General features: G+C 42.7%; 1 protein-coding gene across 4 annotated transcripts in view; it reads left to right on the top strand.

The window, feature by feature from the left end:
- lrp2a (low density lipoprotein receptor-related protein 2a) overlaps positions 1-16,631 on the top strand; it is a 46,888-nt gene that overhangs the window by 17,738 nt on the left and 12,519 nt on the right. Inside the window, exons 21-53 of one of the 4 annotated variants that reach the window (XM_034884794.1) lie at positions 11-130; positions 640-756; positions 885-1,265; positions 1,603-1,617; positions 2,010-2,258; positions 2,832-3,043; positions 3,127-3,311; positions 3,441-3,669; positions 3,822-3,999; positions 4,149-4,277; positions 5,166-5,332; positions 5,521-5,664; positions 5,849-5,958; positions 6,514-6,691; positions 6,839-7,052; positions 7,139-7,378; positions 7,795-7,983; positions 8,827-9,759; positions 9,887-10,052; positions 10,126-10,284; positions 10,382-10,671; positions 10,761-10,961; positions 11,187-11,213; positions 11,311-11,346; positions 11,428-11,670; positions 11,762-11,887; positions 12,252-12,371; positions 12,927-13,058; positions 13,660-13,861; positions 13,963-14,258; positions 14,766-15,432; positions 16,149-16,319; positions 16,407-16,630. In XM_034884794.1, coding sequence (XP_034740685.1) covers positions 11-130; positions 640-756; positions 885-1,265; positions 1,603-1,617; positions 2,010-2,258; positions 2,832-3,043; positions 3,127-3,311; positions 3,441-3,669; positions 3,822-3,999; positions 4,149-4,277; positions 5,166-5,332; positions 5,521-5,664; positions 5,849-5,958; positions 6,514-6,691; positions 6,839-7,052; positions 7,139-7,378; positions 7,795-7,983; positions 8,827-9,759; positions 9,887-10,052; positions 10,126-10,284; positions 10,382-10,671; positions 10,761-10,961; positions 11,187-11,213; positions 11,311-11,346; positions 11,428-11,670; positions 11,762-11,887; positions 12,252-12,371; positions 12,927-13,058; positions 13,660-13,861; positions 13,963-14,258; positions 14,766-15,432; positions 16,149-16,319; positions 16,407-16,630 — 7,050 coding nt within the window. The remainder of the gene's footprint in view (positions 1-10; positions 131-639; positions 757-884; positions 1,266-1,602; positions 1,618-2,009; positions 2,259-2,831; positions 3,044-3,126; positions 3,312-3,440; positions 3,670-3,821; positions 4,000-4,148; positions 4,278-5,165; positions 5,333-5,520; positions 5,665-5,848; positions 5,959-6,513; positions 6,692-6,838; positions 7,053-7,138; positions 7,379-7,794; positions 7,984-8,826; positions 9,760-9,886; positions 10,053-10,125; positions 10,285-10,381; positions 10,672-10,760; positions 10,962-11,186; positions 11,214-11,310; positions 11,347-11,427; positions 11,671-11,761; positions 11,888-12,251; positions 12,372-12,926; positions 13,059-13,659; positions 13,862-13,962; positions 14,259-14,765; positions 15,433-16,148; positions 16,320-16,406; position 16,631) is intronic. The other 3 variants (XM_034884791.1, XM_034884792.1, XM_034884793.1) reach the window with 3 other exon arrangements.

A 16,631-nucleotide genomic window follows, 5' to 3' on the forward strand; every position in this document is an offset into this window, starting at 1 on the left:
GTATTGACAGATCTGAGAAGCACATGCATTCCAGGACAGTTTCAGTGTCCAGACCACCGCTGCATAGACCCGAACTATGTCTGTGATGGGGACAGGGACTGTGTGGATGGGGCAGACGAGCAGGGTTGCAGTGAGTATCTTACGGTTTTCCCTGGACATACTTGTAGTCGCTGTTCTCACCCGGTACTCACTTAGGACACATCAAGTCTTTTCATCAAATCTATTTAATGTCATTGTGCTTGTATTTTATTCTGAAAGTAGTTGCTAAACCGATCTATATACATCAGGTCTCATGACTATGTACTGTAGACTTTTCCTACAACTGTAAATTTGCTTCAGCCCAGCTTTTCACTTTAAAATATTGTGAATTGTAGCTTTATATGCCAAATCACAACAAAGATTAACTAAATTAATTTGTTACTCATTCATTCTTGAGCAAGGCCTTGTTTGTACATACCAGCTAAACATGTTTAAGAAGTTGTAGAGGTCAATTAAATGCTCTGTAAAATTCAACAAGCATTTGCTAAGCCTCTTAGTTTATTGATCTCATTATTTGTGTTGCACAACTGAGCTCAGCATACGTACAAAACTGCAGACATATTAAATCATTAGGTTAACATACTCAATTGGATTTTACAGTCTACAACTGCACTTTGAATGAGTTCAAGTGCTCCAGTGGTCACCAGTGTATCAACTCCTACTACCGATGTGATGGAGTCTTTGATTGCAGTGATCGCTCAGATGAGCAAGGCTGTCGTAAGTATTTAAATTCTGCCTTTGGTCATGGGCCATATTACATAAGCGTTACTCATTCATGCATAATTATGTAAAATTTTCTCTACTTTTGGACTGTGCTAACATGTCTCTGGGGTGTTGTATCTCAGCTACTAGGCCCCCAGGGATGTGTCACCATGAGAGCGAGTTCCAGTGTCAGTCAGATGGGAGCTGTGTACCTTCTACCTGGGAGTGTGATGGTCATCCAGACTGTGAGGATGGCAGCGACGAACACCATGCCTGCCCACCTCGCACCTGCCCCTCTTCACTTGCTCGCTGTGACAATGGAAACTGTGTGTTACGTAGCTGGCTTTGTGATGGGGACAATGACTGCCGGGATATGAGCGATGAAAGAGACTGTCCCACACCACCTTTCCAATGTCAGAGCTGGCAGTGGCAGTGCCCGGGCCACAGTCTGTGCATCAACCTCACCACAGTCTGTGACAACACACCTGACTGCCCCAATGGTGCGGATGAGTCTCCTCTCTGCAGTAAGTCTGATCCCTGCTGTGTTTGTCGGGCTGGAGCTTGTTCTTTGTCTTTCAGAAATACTTAATTGTTTTATTAGGTTTCTACATTGGCTGGTTTTCTTAAATTCAATTAAATTTCCACATCACACACAGGATCAAAGTCTCCACTGATTTTGTTTAATTTGACATTCTACTAGTATGCTGCAAACAAGGACTTCATTTCACAGGGATTTTGTGTTGAATGTTACCTGTTTGTCTTTGGATTCTTGTGTTCAAATCATGCATGTGTGGGATTTGACCTGTATTAACATGAAAATGATCTGTGATTTTCCTTTCTTGCCTTTCTCACTACTTTCAGACGAGCCTTTGCCAGGTAGGAACAAACTTATTCAATCATTGTTAGAAAGGCTGGAAGTAGTTTTGATTAATTTTCAACAAACAGTATGTTCATGAACTATTTTGACATTCGTAGATTTGTTTCAAAACATAATCCAACACAAAACAATTGTGGTCAATACAGTCTGTGTGTTGAATATAACAATAATTGTCAACAAATATACATGCACAATAGTTCTGGCTTAGACTAGCACTTCTAAAGACACTAACTGAAGTAGTTAGTGATTTGTTGTTTCTTAACTATCATTGGAACATGTATAGTAAATGCATAAATTGGTAGATTTTGTGTTTGGGTTGTATGATATTCAGTTACTTGATTACATTTCCGTGTCTGGGTTCTAAATTGTACTTTTCCCGATTTCAACTCAGATCAGGAGAGCTGTTCGGACAACAATGCTGGCTGCACTCACGGTTGTATCCAAGGGCCGTTTGGGGCCCAGTGCACATGCCCTGTGGGTTATCAACTGAGCAATGACTCCAAAACCTGTGAGGATGTAGATGAGTGTAATCCCCCTGGATTATGTAGCCAGCACTGCTTTAATGAGAGAGGTTCTTTCCGCTGCCACTGCCAGGATGGTTACACTCTTGAAGTAGACCAGCGTACCTGCAAGGCCTCAGGTGAGGAGGGAAATTACTTACACCATCTTTGCATGGAACATATAGCTCCTGTGGTAGTTGTAAATAACAACCTGTAATTTCATAATGCAGTAAAATAGGAACTAGGCCAATTATCGTCACTACAGTGACATGGTTGTCAAGATGATGCCTCCGCTGTGCTGGCTGTTGGGCAGTCCACCAGACTAGGAGACTGACATACCGTCTTTCTTCTCCCATGTCTCTCCTTGCTGCTCTGATTTCTTTAGATAACACAAATAACATATGTCACTCACTGGCCATCCCTGGTGTAATTAGGACATAATCACCAACAAAGGACTGTTTATGGGGAGCGTGCCTGACATGAGCTCCTCTTCCACACAGATAACCTGCTGAAAGACTTTGCAACACAATAGGTCATTATTTGGACAAAAGTGCATTCCCAGAGGATTGCCATTTGAGTAGGGTCTATTTAACAGTCCTGTTGTATAGTTGAGATTGAATAGCTGTTGAAAAGTTGAAAAGCTGATTAGTGCTCTAATTAGCATGAGAATGGACATGAAAGATATGTAACAGAGATTTGATGACTGTTTACAGATTCTCGTCAGGCGTTCCTGCTAGTGGCCAGTCGTAATCAGATAGTGCAAGATGACATAACCACTCAGCCCAATGTGATCCGTTCACTGGTTCGAGATGGACGCAACATTGTGGCCCTAGATTTTGACTCAGTCACTGACCGTGTGTACTGGTCCGACACAAGCCAAGACAGAATCTGGAGTGCTAACAAGAACGGCAGTGACAGAACTGTGGTGAGTTGGTTTATTCCTCTTTGTCACCGCACATGGTTTCATTTCTTAACATGTTTAACTATGAATGAGTCTCTTGTGGACAGATATTTGACAGTGGAGTGACTGTAACAGAGAGCCTTGCAGTGGACTGGGTGGGCAGGAATTTATACTGGACTGATTACGTCTTGGAGACTGTTGAAGTGTCAAAACTGGATGGGACCCACCGCACCGTATTAGTCAGTGAAAATGTCACCAACCCCAGAGGCCTAGTGCTGGACCCAAGAGACAGGTCAGTAACAAGTTTGTTTCAAATCTTTGAATGTAATGTAGTTATCAGCTTAATTCAGTTAAGTAGTTATGGACTCCACTTTATATTATGAAATTACTTGGTGTTAAAAGACAAGCGTTTGTTTTGCAGTGCTCACCTTATGTTCTGGACCGACTGGGGCAGGAACCCCCGCATTGAGAGAGCCAGCATGGATGGGAAATTGAGGACTGTTATCATAAGCAACAAGCTGTACTGGCCCAATGGTCTAACCATAGACTATCCAAACAATTTGTTGTACTTTGCTGATGCCTACTTGGATTTCATTGACTACTGCGATTATAACGGCAACAACAGGAAGCAAGTCCTGGCCAGTGACCTGGTGAGTGTACGAGAAAGAAAGACACATTTTTAAAATCATCTGTAGAGATCTGATTTATGTTGATAATTTCAAACTGAACAGAGCACATTCAATTTTCTTCTGAATAGCATGTGTAAGACACATTCTTTTCTTTTGCTACTCTCTGTGAAAAGGTACTACAACATCCCCACGCAATTACCATTTTTGAGGATTTTGTGTATTGGACCGACAGATACATCAACCGTGTGATGCGAGCCCATAAGTGGCATGGGGAGAACCAGACAGTGATGCTTTTCAACCTCCCTCAGCCCATGGGTCTGGTGGCAGTACACCCAGCCAGGCAGCCAACAGGTAGGGCAAAGATATTCTATATCAAACAATGTGACTAAATTGGTTTGGTAGTTCTTGTGTTTAAGAATAATCCTAGAGATCCTGTGAAGATTTCTCTGTTGATTCTTTGCGGGTATGCACGTGTGTTTGTGTGGTTTGACAATTATTAGGTGAAAATCACTGCTTGAGGAGTTCCTGCACTCATATCTGCCTGCTTTCTGCTGTGGAACCAAGTTACTACTCGTGTGCCTGTCCTTCAGGCTGGACACTGGCAACAGACCAAATCACCTGCACCAGAGGTATGCATCCTGCCAAATGAAGGAAAACACTCATCACTCAGTTTGATGAAAAAGGAAGTTGGGTCAGATGCAGCTGATAAGTTGATGTACTCATAAGGTATCAATGTTAGCTGTGGTTATTGTTGTAATAGAGCAAACCTGTTATTGTGGAATTGCTGGTTTTGGCATGCTTTATTTGCAGCCATTGCAATGTTGGTAGGAGGAGAAATATTTGAAAACACTATTCGTATTATAGATCAATCCAGGTCCTTGTCAACAGTCTTCCATTTATATTCTCTTGTAAACTGTTGTTCCACTCAAAAATATTAAGAATCATATAAGTGTGTCTTTCAAGGTCTGAAGGAGACAAGGGAACTTTAATTCAAAGTCCAAGGAGTCCTCCTTTAGTCAACAGCTTAACTCATCTCAGGTTTCAGCCCATTCAAGCCAAGCAGAACACAGACTCCCCCTGAGGCCAACGATTATCCAAGAATGAAAATGCCCCACAACCATTCATCGATTCTAATCTCCAATGACAAAGCAAATCATATTGTGGAAACAAATTTCATCACACTATAGATAAAGGCCTGTTTACTCAAAACCTCTATTTTGCACCAGGTATCATACACTGAAAGGGACTTTTAGTTTTGGATTACCATGGTCTAAATCCATATCCAGGAAACATGGTTTCCTACTGTACTGCACTGTGTTTAAGAATTTGTTACATAACGAAGTACTTAGTTATTCATAGAGGAAAAGTCTAGTTTTAGGCTAGAAGTATTTTGTTTAGAAATTGCAAGTCACTATGACAAAGCTTTTGTTTGTTGTTTTGCTGTAGAAGAACAGTTTGTAAAGGTATTCTTTGTCACTGTTTATTCACTGCTTTTGCATTATTGTTTCTACTTGTAGTTGAAGATCCTTTCCTGGTGGTTGTGAGAGACAGCATCATCTATGGCATTTCCTTAAATCCAGATGACAAGAGTAATGATGCTATGGTCCCTATTGCTGGGCTTCACAATGGCTATGATGTTGACTTTGATGACAACGAACAGACCATCTACTGGGTGGAGCACCCGGTGAGTTACTGTCTTGTCACAGTTCAGTTCAGGACTTGAGTGTCCTCCAAAGACAACTTTGAGATAATAGTTAATTGTAAAAAATACACAATAAAAATTCAGTTAAAACATGCTGGGAAACGCAACACAAGATTCACTCAACTCACTCAGCAGTGGGTGATGTTAATCTGTCTTCCTTTGTAATCCAGGGTGCGATCCACCGGGTGAAGTCAGATGGTACTAACAGGACAGAGTTTGCCCCTGCGGCCATCCTTGGCTCCCCTGTTGGCCTTGCCTTGGACTGGATAACAGAGAACCTGTACTACACTAATCCAGCTACACAGTCTATTGAGGTAAGACAAATAATACTTTGTCCGGTTATTGTTTTGTTTTTTTATCATTACTGACTTAAACTAAGATTGATATTTTTGTGTAATTACATTCTTAATGGGAAAACAGAAAATGAGTGTAAGGGCAGTGTCACAACACATTTTTGTTGTACAAAAGGTTAACTTGTTTGTGCTTGTGTTCGGCCAGGTTTTGAAGTTGAGAGGGGAGGTACAGTACAGGAAAACTCTCATCACAAATAACGGCTCTCCAACTGGCGCTGGCAGTCCTGTTGGCATCGCAGTGGACCCAGCACGTGGGTAAGCCCCATTTAACACAGTCCTGGCACAGCCACTCATCCCCACAGCTACTGAGCTCAAACAGCCACCTCATCGCCATCTGTTCTGCCTCTAGAGAGAACTCAAACCAGTGTTACTGAATACCAGACTGCACACTCAAACCATAGAAACGTACAATAGAGTACTTTCAGCAAACAATAAAGACATTTCAAAGCCATCCCTTCTCACTCTAAAATTAATACATTGCTCTCAACTCTGATTTTCAGTTACATGACCAAAATCAGTCTTGAAAGACCTCACAAATGAACTGGTCCTCTGTGTGTTGAGAGACATTTCTACCTCAATAAAAAGCGTTGATAATCCAATGAAGGAAATTAGAAAAGCTGATAAATTCCTAAAAAGTTAATATTTTGGAGATGAAAGGTTTTCACCTAACAGCAACAATTTGTATCTCGGTTTGGTTTGACTATAAAGTGTACGCAAGGCTATTAAAAAGCAATAAGCATAGAGATCCATGACTGTTTTGTAAATGTTCGAGAACCAAACTCTAACCTCCATTCTTGAATGTCCTCTAAGCAAACTGTACTGGACAGACCAGGGAACAGAGAGCGGCATCCCTGCCAAGGTGGCGTCTGCAGACATGGATGGCTTAAACCCTGTCACCTTGTTCATCAACAACCTAGATCACATTGAGTTTATCACTGTGGACATCCAAGACAACAAGTTGTACTGGGCTGTTACAAGCACTGGCATGGTGGGTCTTAGCTCTCTTAGCTCTCAGGAGTCACCATTTGTTCATTCTATAAGGTTCTCAAATGTATACAACTTTATGCTTAACTTGGTAATTGTACAAAATGAACATACTACGTTTGTATGCTTGTCTTGCATGTGATCTCCACAGATTGAGCGTGGGGACCCAGATGGGAGTAACCGCATCACCATAGTAACAGGCCTTTCTCACCCCTGGGGTGTGGCTGTCTATCAAAACTACCTCTATTTCACTGACCGCAACTTTGAGGTCATAGAGCGTGTGGACAAATCCACGGGGGCCAACAGGGTTGTGCTGCGAGACAATGTTTCTGGACTCAGAGTTCTGAAAGTGCATTATCGAGAAAGTGAGTAACACAAGGAGACAACATCACTTTGGCTTGTTGTTGCTTTTGCCTTTGTTCATCATACTGTATTCTCTCCACAAACTAAGCCTCTGCAGGTACCTCTAATGGCTGCACCAACAATATGGGAGTGTGTGAGCAGCTTTGCCTGCCTCGGACGCAAGGTCTGTTTACCTGTGCATGCGCCACAGGTTTTAAACTTAATGCTGACAACAGGACCTGCACTCCTTACCAGTCCTATGTTGTCATCTCCACTCTGTCTGCAATCAAAGGCTTCAGTCTGGAAGGGGCAGACCATTCTGAGGCCATGGTGCCTGTGGCTGGGAGAGGTCAGTGATTCTAATAAATCACCAACTACTGTACTGCATGCTGCATAGGATACATTTATTTGAGCTTTTTTTTTTTAAATGTTGAGCAAATACAAGTTGAGTTTAGGTGGAGTAATACATTACATTACATGTCATTTAGCTGTCGCTTTTATCCAAAGGGACTTACAATTGGTATATATCAGAGGTCCCACACCTCTGGAGCACGTATCTTGCTCAGGGGGACTCATTGGTTGATGTAATTTAGTGGGAATCGAACCTGAGTCTCACACACCAAAGGCATGTGTTATATCCACATTTGCCATTACTTCTCCCCCGCCTAAAAAATTGAATAACTGACATAGTAACTGAATATCAAATGTTTATGATATGGTTCTTGCTTCTGAAGTAACAATAATGATCGGGTTATCCTCCTACAGGCCGTAATGCTTTACACATTGATGTACACATGGCTTCTGGTTTCATCTACTGGTGTGACTTCAGCAGCACTGTGGCCACACAAAACGGGGTCAGACGGATCAAGCCGGATGGCTCTGGATTACATAGTGTAGTAACATCTGGAATAGGACGCAACGGGATACGAGGCATTGCTGTGGACTGGGCTGCAGGTAAGCTATTGTGCCAGCTCACAAATGTGTTTTAAGATCTTGGATATACATCCATTCAAGAGGATCTCAGTCACTTTCTGTTGGAGGTGTTGGATCCAAAATTTATGCAGATTATGTTTGCCACCATGAAAGCATACTACCCTTATATTGTAGAATATATTGTAGACAATTACACTTGCTGTTGTTTTCCTCTCTGTTAAAAAAGCTGGTAAGCGTATATAGTCTACAGTATGTATAATTTAGAGTAGTGAGCTATTTCCATGTGTTTTTGGTTAACTGTTCCACATTTCTACCACTTGTGTTTTTTTTTATATTCTAATTCTGTGTTCATATTCAGTACCTTTTACCTTGCTGAATCATATTACATTTGCAACTGCAACATCTAATTTTCCCACAGCGTAGAATAGTTGATATTTTATCTGACTAAATACACTACTCTAAATCCGTTTATGCAAACCTAAAAACCAAAAGAAATTCTGTTGTTTGAATTTTCAGGCTGCCCGCTAGAGTCAAAGTTAAGAAGCTTTATCATAATGACAGACTCACATAACAAGATGATCAGTCCCACACAGATGACATGGAAAGATGATTTAATTATCTTGTTTTGGAAAAACAGAGACAGCTACAGACAGTTTCCTTGTTACTCACTTATAATTGCATCATTATAACTGAAGGCATAACTGAGAATCTGTTGAAAATGAATAACACCATCATAATGTCAGCTAGTAAAATTTGTACTTGAATTGTGACCTGTCATACTTAACAGTTTGTGACTGATGCTCCCAAGTCTTACAAATATATGATGCAAAATTGAACACTGAGCTTACTACGTTCTTTCAACAGGGAACCTGTATTTTACCAACGCCTTCCTAACTGAGACATATGTGGAGGTGCTCCGCCTGAATACCACTTTCCGCAGGGTGCTGCTGAAGACCCAGGTGGACATGCCACGTCACATTGTGGTGGACCCCATAAACAGATTCTTGTTCTGGGCTGACTATGGTCAGAATCCCAAAATTGAGCGAGCACTCTTGGATGGCACCAACCGCACAATTTTAGTGTCATCAGGGATTATTACTCCTCGAGGTCTCGCTCTGGATTGGCAAACTGGCTATGTGTACTGGGTAGATGATTCCCTGGATATGATAGCCCGAGTCAACCCTCAAGGAGGGGAGACAGAGATAGTCAGGTATGGCAGCCGCTACCCAACTCCTTATGGAATTGCAGTGTTTGAGAGTAGTATCATTTGGGTGGACAGAAACCTCAAGAAGGTGTTCCAAGCAAGCAAACAGCCTGGCAGCACAGAGCAGCCTGCTGTCATCAGAGACAACATCAACATGCTGAGGGACGTTACCGTCTTTGACCAACACACCCAGCCTGCCACTGTCCAGCAGCTTAACTACAACCCCTGTATAGAAGCTAATGGAGGCTGTGCCCACTTCTGCTTCGCCCTCCCAGGTTCTGGCACAGGTAACCAGAACAAAAAATGCAGCTGCGCTTTTGGAAATCTCGCAGTAGATAACAAGAGCTGTGTGGTATCAAGGGATGATTATCTAATCTACACGACTGAGAGCACCGTGCGCAGCTTGCGCCTCAACCCCGAGGACCATGCGTTGCCCTTCCCTGTAGTCAATGTCCCACGTACCTCAGTGGCACTGGATTTTGACCTCACAGACAGGAGGATCTACTTTACACAGAGCTCAGGCGCAGGAGCAAGCAAGATCAGCTACATCAGCCTGTCCACTTCCACCTCAGCCCCTGTAGTAATAGCTTCAGGTAGGTTTGGCACGTCCCTACTCTGCAACATACACTTTTATTTAATTCTGATGGATTTTTATTTATTTATGTAGGAATGGATACCAAAGGTATTGCTGATGTTCCTTTGTTCCCTGTGTTTGGACAGATCTGGGGGCTCCTGATGGCATTGCTTTTGACTGGATAAACAGAAGAGTTTACTATAGTGACTATGTCAACCAGAGCATCAGCTCCATGTCTGTGGATGGCTCTCAAAGGACAATTATTGCCCATGTGTCCAGGCCAAGGGCTATCATGTTAGATCCCTGCAGGGGGTAAGACAGATCACAAGACACTCTCTTTGTTCATTAGATTAAACTGAGATTTAAAACCTTCCATGTTCTACAGTTACATGTATTGGACAGACTGGGGAACCCATGCAAAGATTGAACGTGCTACCTTGGGTGGAAACTTCAGAACAGAGATTGTGAACAATAGTCTTGTGTGGCCCAATGGACTGACCCTGGACTATGAAGAAGAGAGACTCTATTGGGCAGACGCCAGCTTGTAAGATCTGAAAAATTCCACTGCTGAAATATATACAAACTTGTTTTTATTACCGTGTCAAACTGCTGCTATTATCATTATTTTTCTCTGCCATCAGACAGAAGATTGAGCGATCCTCTCTCACGGGGTTCAATCGAGAAGTCATCGTCAGCACAGCCATCTACCCCTTTGCTATGACCATGTTCGGCCAGTTCATCTATTGGACTGACTGGAACACACGCAGCATCTATCGGGCCAACAAACACGATGGTTCTGACCTGAGGGTCATGATTCAGAACCTGCCATCTCGGCCAATGGATATCCATGCTCTGGCCAGCAGAAAGCAGCAGCAGTGTGATAGTCCATGTCAGCAGTTTAATGGAGGCTGCAGCCACATCTGCACACCAGGTACAAGCTGTTTCCTGCTGTCCCTTTTTTTTTAGTTCAGTAGTTGAAAACCCTACCTAAATGCGTGAACTGCAATTGTATTTTGTTAGGACCCAACGGAGCTGAGTGTCAGTGTCCATCAGAGGGCCGCTGGTACCTGGCTGACAGCAAGCACTGTATCCCTGATAATGGGACTCGCTGCCAGCCCGGCCAGTTTACCTGTATGAATGGCCGCTGTATTCGTGCCCAGTGGAAATGTGACAATGACAACGACTGTGGAGATGGCAGCGATGAGTTGGAGAGAATCTGTGGTAGGGTGTTCATAAAAGGGCTTGAATTAATTTTGTTGCATTGTTGTGTGTTTCTTTTAATCATATAAAATCTCACTGTTGATGATTAGTCGTAGTGGTCCTCCCCTTGCACCTCCTGCATGAGTAAATTAGAGCTCTCTCATCTATTAAATGCAATTCTATATCTTTTACTTTTGCTAATACTAACAAGTTATGTGTTTCTGCTTTAACAACATTCTTTCTTAGGGGCAAAACCTGACTTCAACTATGTTGGTGTGTATGGTGTTTGCACTTCATAATTACATTTCCTAGGTCTTAAAAAAAATGAACACTAACAAATAAATCAATATGCTTGTATCTTTGCATGCAGCCTCACAGCTATTGTCATCCTTTATTGACCTGTCAGGTAAAATGAACTTCCAATGCATGTGTATTCAGACCTCTCCATTGGCCAGAGCTCTGACATGTTCTTGATTATGATTGGCAGCCTTCCACACCTGTGAGCCTACAGTGTTTACTTGTGGCAATGGGCGATGTGTGCCCTACCACTACCGCTGCGACCACTATGACGACTGTGGAGACAACAGTGACGAGATCAGCTGTCTGTTCAGGCCGTGTGACCCCAACACAGAGTTCAACTGCAACAATGGCCGCTGTATCGCAAAAGACTACGTTTGCAACGGCATCAACAACTGCTATGACAACGGCACAACTGATGAACTTAACTGCCGTAAGTATCCTAAATTTGCCACAGAAATCCAACAAAGGTAAATTGGTTATTACTTATAACAAATATCAGTTCTAATTTCTGATTATCTTAGCGGAGAGAACCTGTCAGCCAGAGCACACGAAATGTCAGTCTACCAACATCTGCATCCCACGTTCATACCTGTGTGATGGAGACAACGACTGTGGGGATATGAGCGACGAGAGTCCTACACACTGTGGTGAGTCAGTTTTAGGATTAAAACAAATAATTAACAGATTCATATTTTTGTTGCTCTGTTAACGGCTTGAATAGGCCTTTTTCACGGTTGTAATTAATAACATGAATAATGGCTGAATTCTAATTAAAATGAAAGTTTTTATCCAATAAAAATGTTTTAAAATATGTATTTAGTGCACTAGTTGGCAAATAGGAACTCATTTTGAAAAACACTCTATAGGTTCAAGGAATCCACCTAAGTTTTTTAGTAAAAGGATATAAAGTAAGAAACAGACAAGGTTTATCCCCCCCTCATCATCATGCCAAAATTCCCACCCTGACAAGTCCTCCAATTGATTTCATGCCTTTCTTCGTCTTCTACATAGCAACATCTACATGTTCCCAGAGCGAGTTCCGTTGCTCCAGCGGGCGCTGCATCCCCGCCCACTGGTACTGTGACGGAGGGGCTGACTGCATAGACAGCTCTGATGAACCCCTGTCCTGCAGTGAGTGTCACACAACTCTCTCAACCCCCAAAAACGGGCCTGTTGGCTTTGTGCGTCTGCCCCCGCCCTATTATCAGCTGCTCGGTTATTGTGTGTGTGTGTCTGTCCGCCAATCTTCATCTGTGTGCTGCTGTGAGAGAGTGCTGTGAGTGATGTAGCGCAGAGTGTGAGTCAGGGGTGTATTTCTTTGTTGACGATGTGGTCAGTCAGGCCTCCTATTGTTTGCTGCATTCCTCTGTGGTGATACCCCTCAGTGTCCTCTGACAAACAGCACCTCCCCCTCCCTTTGTCCACCAGGGGTTACAGAGCCTCAATTTGGCTTTTGTTTAGATAGCTCACCATGCATGGGAATGTGGACTTGCCATGAGTATTTTGAAAGCTTTGCCAGTGTTGTAATGTGCCTTGCTTATTAGTAGAAAAGCAGAGGGGGAAGTACCTGAGAATATCACAAAAAAAGGGAAAATAATTTATATTGAATTTAAATGATTTGGCAGGCGATAATAAAACAGTAATGTGTTATCTACATGTTAAATGTGATGTGATTTGTCTCTGCAGTCACACTGGTCAGAACATGCAACCCAGATCAGTTTCGCTGCGATGATGGCAGGTGCATTGCCTCATCCTGGATCTGTGATGGGGACAATGACTGTGGCGATATGAGTGATGAAGACCAGAGGCATGATTGTGGTATGCATCCTTTCATTACCTCTACTTTCCCTCTTCCCACTTTTTCTTTCTCTTTGTCCTCTTCTTCATCCTTTTTGGCATCTTCCCACTTCATCTCCTCTTGTTCCCCTTCACTTTTCCACTTTGCCCCCTCCTGCTTCCCATACCCTCACATCATTCAGGATGCTGATGGATTAGGATACCGGGGGAGTGTTGTGTGGGAGACACTGGCTGTCAGTGCCAGCCATCTCCTGTAGAAGGTCTCCAGTCCAAGGAGTTGACATTCCTGATTTCTCCTGCCTCACTCGTTACTTTGTGCATGTCTCCTTTCTCTGGCTTCCTGGCTCAGGGTGGATCAAGACTCTTATGTCTCACCAATGTCTGCTCCAACAATAAGATGCCTGAAGCTAAAAACTTCAGCACTGCCTGAGCCTCTGTAGGAGACTCCCTTCAAACAATGTGGATCAATCACGATGGATAAAGAATTTGAAGTCATGGCTGCGTGTTTTGAAATACAGTTTGGAATGTTTGGCTTTCCAAAAATGCAGGTTGACGTTGGGTCATCAACATCATTATTCTACTTCTCGTAAATCCCCCTGCCTGATTTTTTTCCTTCTCCCAGGCAATCGCACATGTTCGAGTGCAGAGTTCACCTGTGTGAACAACCAACCACCCCAGCGGAAATGCATTCCACTTGACTGGGTGTGCGATGGAGATGCTGACTGTGCAGATGCATTAGATGAACATCAAAACTGCTCACGCAGATCCTGTGGCATCAATGAGTTCACTTGTAGCAATGGCCTCTGCATACGCAGCTCCTATAGGTTGGATAAATTAATTTTTTTTTAAATATCGCAAATGCTATCTGTAATCAGTCTGTCCAGCAATGCGAGTTCATCTTTTGTGACCTGTCTTCTAAAATTAGGTGTGACCGACGTAATGACTGCGGGGACAGCAGTGACGAGCAGAGTTGCATCTATCAGCCATGTCAGCAACACCAGTTCACCTGCCAGAACGGCCGCTGTGTGTCCCATGACTTTGTCTGCGATGGCGACAATGACTGCGGGGATGAGTCTGATGAGCTGGAGCACATGTGCCACACACCAGCACCTACCTGCCCCCCTGGAGAGTTCAGATGTGACAATGGACACTGTATCTCCCTGAACCAGGTGTGCGACAGGAACGATGACTGTTCTGACAACAGCGATGAGAAGGGATGCGGTGAGTGTGAAGAGATTTACAGAATAGTTCAAGCAATTTCGCTGTCAATAACATACTTTTAGCATTTCAGGTTCTTCAATGTTTGTCTGCATTTGGGTTCCTGTAGATGGCGCATGCTCCCTCTAGGGGAGATGTCAAAGAAGTGCTTGAGGCGATATGGGAAAGACACAAACCACAAATGGTCAACAACCAGATGATAGGACAATTAGGTTTTCTGCAATCATATTAAATGCTGTGGTTACATTATGTATAGCAAATGACTAAGGAGATTCTGTGTTGTCTGTGGTAATTAAAATACTGCGATTTTGATTATGTCCAGTTATCTCATATTTATAGTGAAGGTAAGAATGATAAGCCACTGTATAGATTAAACAACATTTTTTTCCGACAAGACAAAACATACAGCTTGTAATCTTTGTTTCCTCTCTTCTTGATTAGATTAGAAAGGACAAAAGTACTTTCTTTGCTGATTACTTTAATGGCTTTGTTAATATTCTTTGACTGCAGGTGTCAATGAATGCACAGACCCATCCATCCATCACTGTGATCACAATTGCACCGACACACCCACCAGCTTCATCTGCACCTGTCGCCCTGGCTACCGCCTCATGTCTGACAGCAAAACATGTGACGACATCGATGAGTGTGCAGAGACACCGAGTGTGTGCAGCCAGGTCTGCGAAAACACCGTTGGCTCCTACGTGTGCAAGTGTGCCCCGGGATTCCTCCGAGAGCCGGACGGCCACAGCTGCCGTCAGAACAGCAACATCTCACCCTACCTCATCTTCAGCAATCGGTATTACCTTAGGAACCTATCAACAGACGGACAGGCCTACTCTCTGATCCTGCAGGGCCTGACCAGTGTGGTGGCCATGGACTTTGATCGTGTAGACAAGCGTCTTTATTGGATTGATGTGAGCCGCAGGGTGATTGAGAGGATGTCCTTCAATGGCAGTAACAGAGAGGTGGTGGTCAATGGAGTTCTACATGGGGAGGGCCTTGCGGTCGACTGGATAGCCAGAAAACTCTACTGGGTGGACAGCTTTTTGGATTGTCTCAAAGTGTCTGAACTGGATGGTCGATTTGTGAAGAAACTGGCTGAACACTGCGTTGATGTCAATAACAGCTACTGCTTTGAAAACCCCAGAGCCATTGTGTTGCATCCCAAATATGGGTAAGTCAGGCACAAGCAAGGCACATGGAGGAATTATGCATCTTACTGTATCTCATGATAGAGCATTATCTATATGTCAGTAGGGGCAGTAGCATTGCCTTGGAGGCTAATATTGCCCAACATGTTGGTATCAGTGGATATGATAGTGGATAGTCTGAAAGAAAGTGCAGTGAAAGAAATTGCGGAATTTAATGTTTTATAGGCAAAATTATTATGCAATTTGAGCATTCTAATTTCAAGTTTATATTGTAACATTTTATTGTCCTTATTTTATGTTTCTGTAATTTAATTTGTTACTAAGGGAAAATAGGGACATAATAGACAGACGTTTTGAAAATATTTTTTAAATAAGGATTTAGTTAATTATAGTAAATGAGCTCCATTTAAACCCAAGAAAATAATTCTTTCATTAATTTATTATTGGTAATTGTTGAATGCTTATAGACCTGTAAGACTGTTCAGGTTACGCTGAGGCTTTATTACGCTGAAATAAAACGTTCATTTTTTAAGGGGTTTAAGTAGTCATTTTCATTCACAATTTTTCAAAAATTTGAGGCATCCTTGTCAGAAAATACTCAAAACAATTATTCAGTATGGCTTTTTCTGATACTGAGTGAAAATGAGTGAAACATTATTGTTCCGAAGTATATATTCTCTTTTTTCAGATATATGTAGATATGATGTGATCTAAAGTAACTTTCTTGGCTCCCTGTTAGATATGTTTACTGGACAGACTGGGGAGACAAAGCCTTTATAGGTCGTGTTGGAATGGATGGAACTAACAAAGCAGCTATCATCACCACCAAGATAGAGTGGCCCAACGGGATCACAATTGACTACACTAACGACATGCTCTACTGGTCTGATGCCCATCTCAGTTACATAGAGTAAGTACATTTGTCAGAAACTGATCGCACTGTTTTTCCCTACAGTAAAGACAGTAAAAGTTTTAACTCTTTTATTTCTTTTGTCAGATACTCAGACTTGGATGGTCAGCACAGACACACGGTGTATGATGGAGATTTGCCTCACCCGTTTGCCCTGACTGTGTTCGAGGACTTTGTGTACTGGACTGACTGGAACACACGCTCAGTAGAGAAAGGCAACAAATATGACGGCTCTGGTCGTCAGGCCCTGGTTAACACCACTCACAGACCATTTGACATCCATGTGTGTCATCCCTACAGACAGCCTATTGG

The sequence above is a fragment of the Etheostoma cragini genome, chromosome 11 (assembly GCF_013103735.1).
Source record: "Etheostoma cragini isolate CJK2018 chromosome 11, CSU_Ecrag_1.0, whole genome shotgun sequence".
NCBI lineage: Eukaryota > Metazoa > Chordata > Actinopteri > Perciformes > Percidae > Etheostoma > Etheostoma cragini.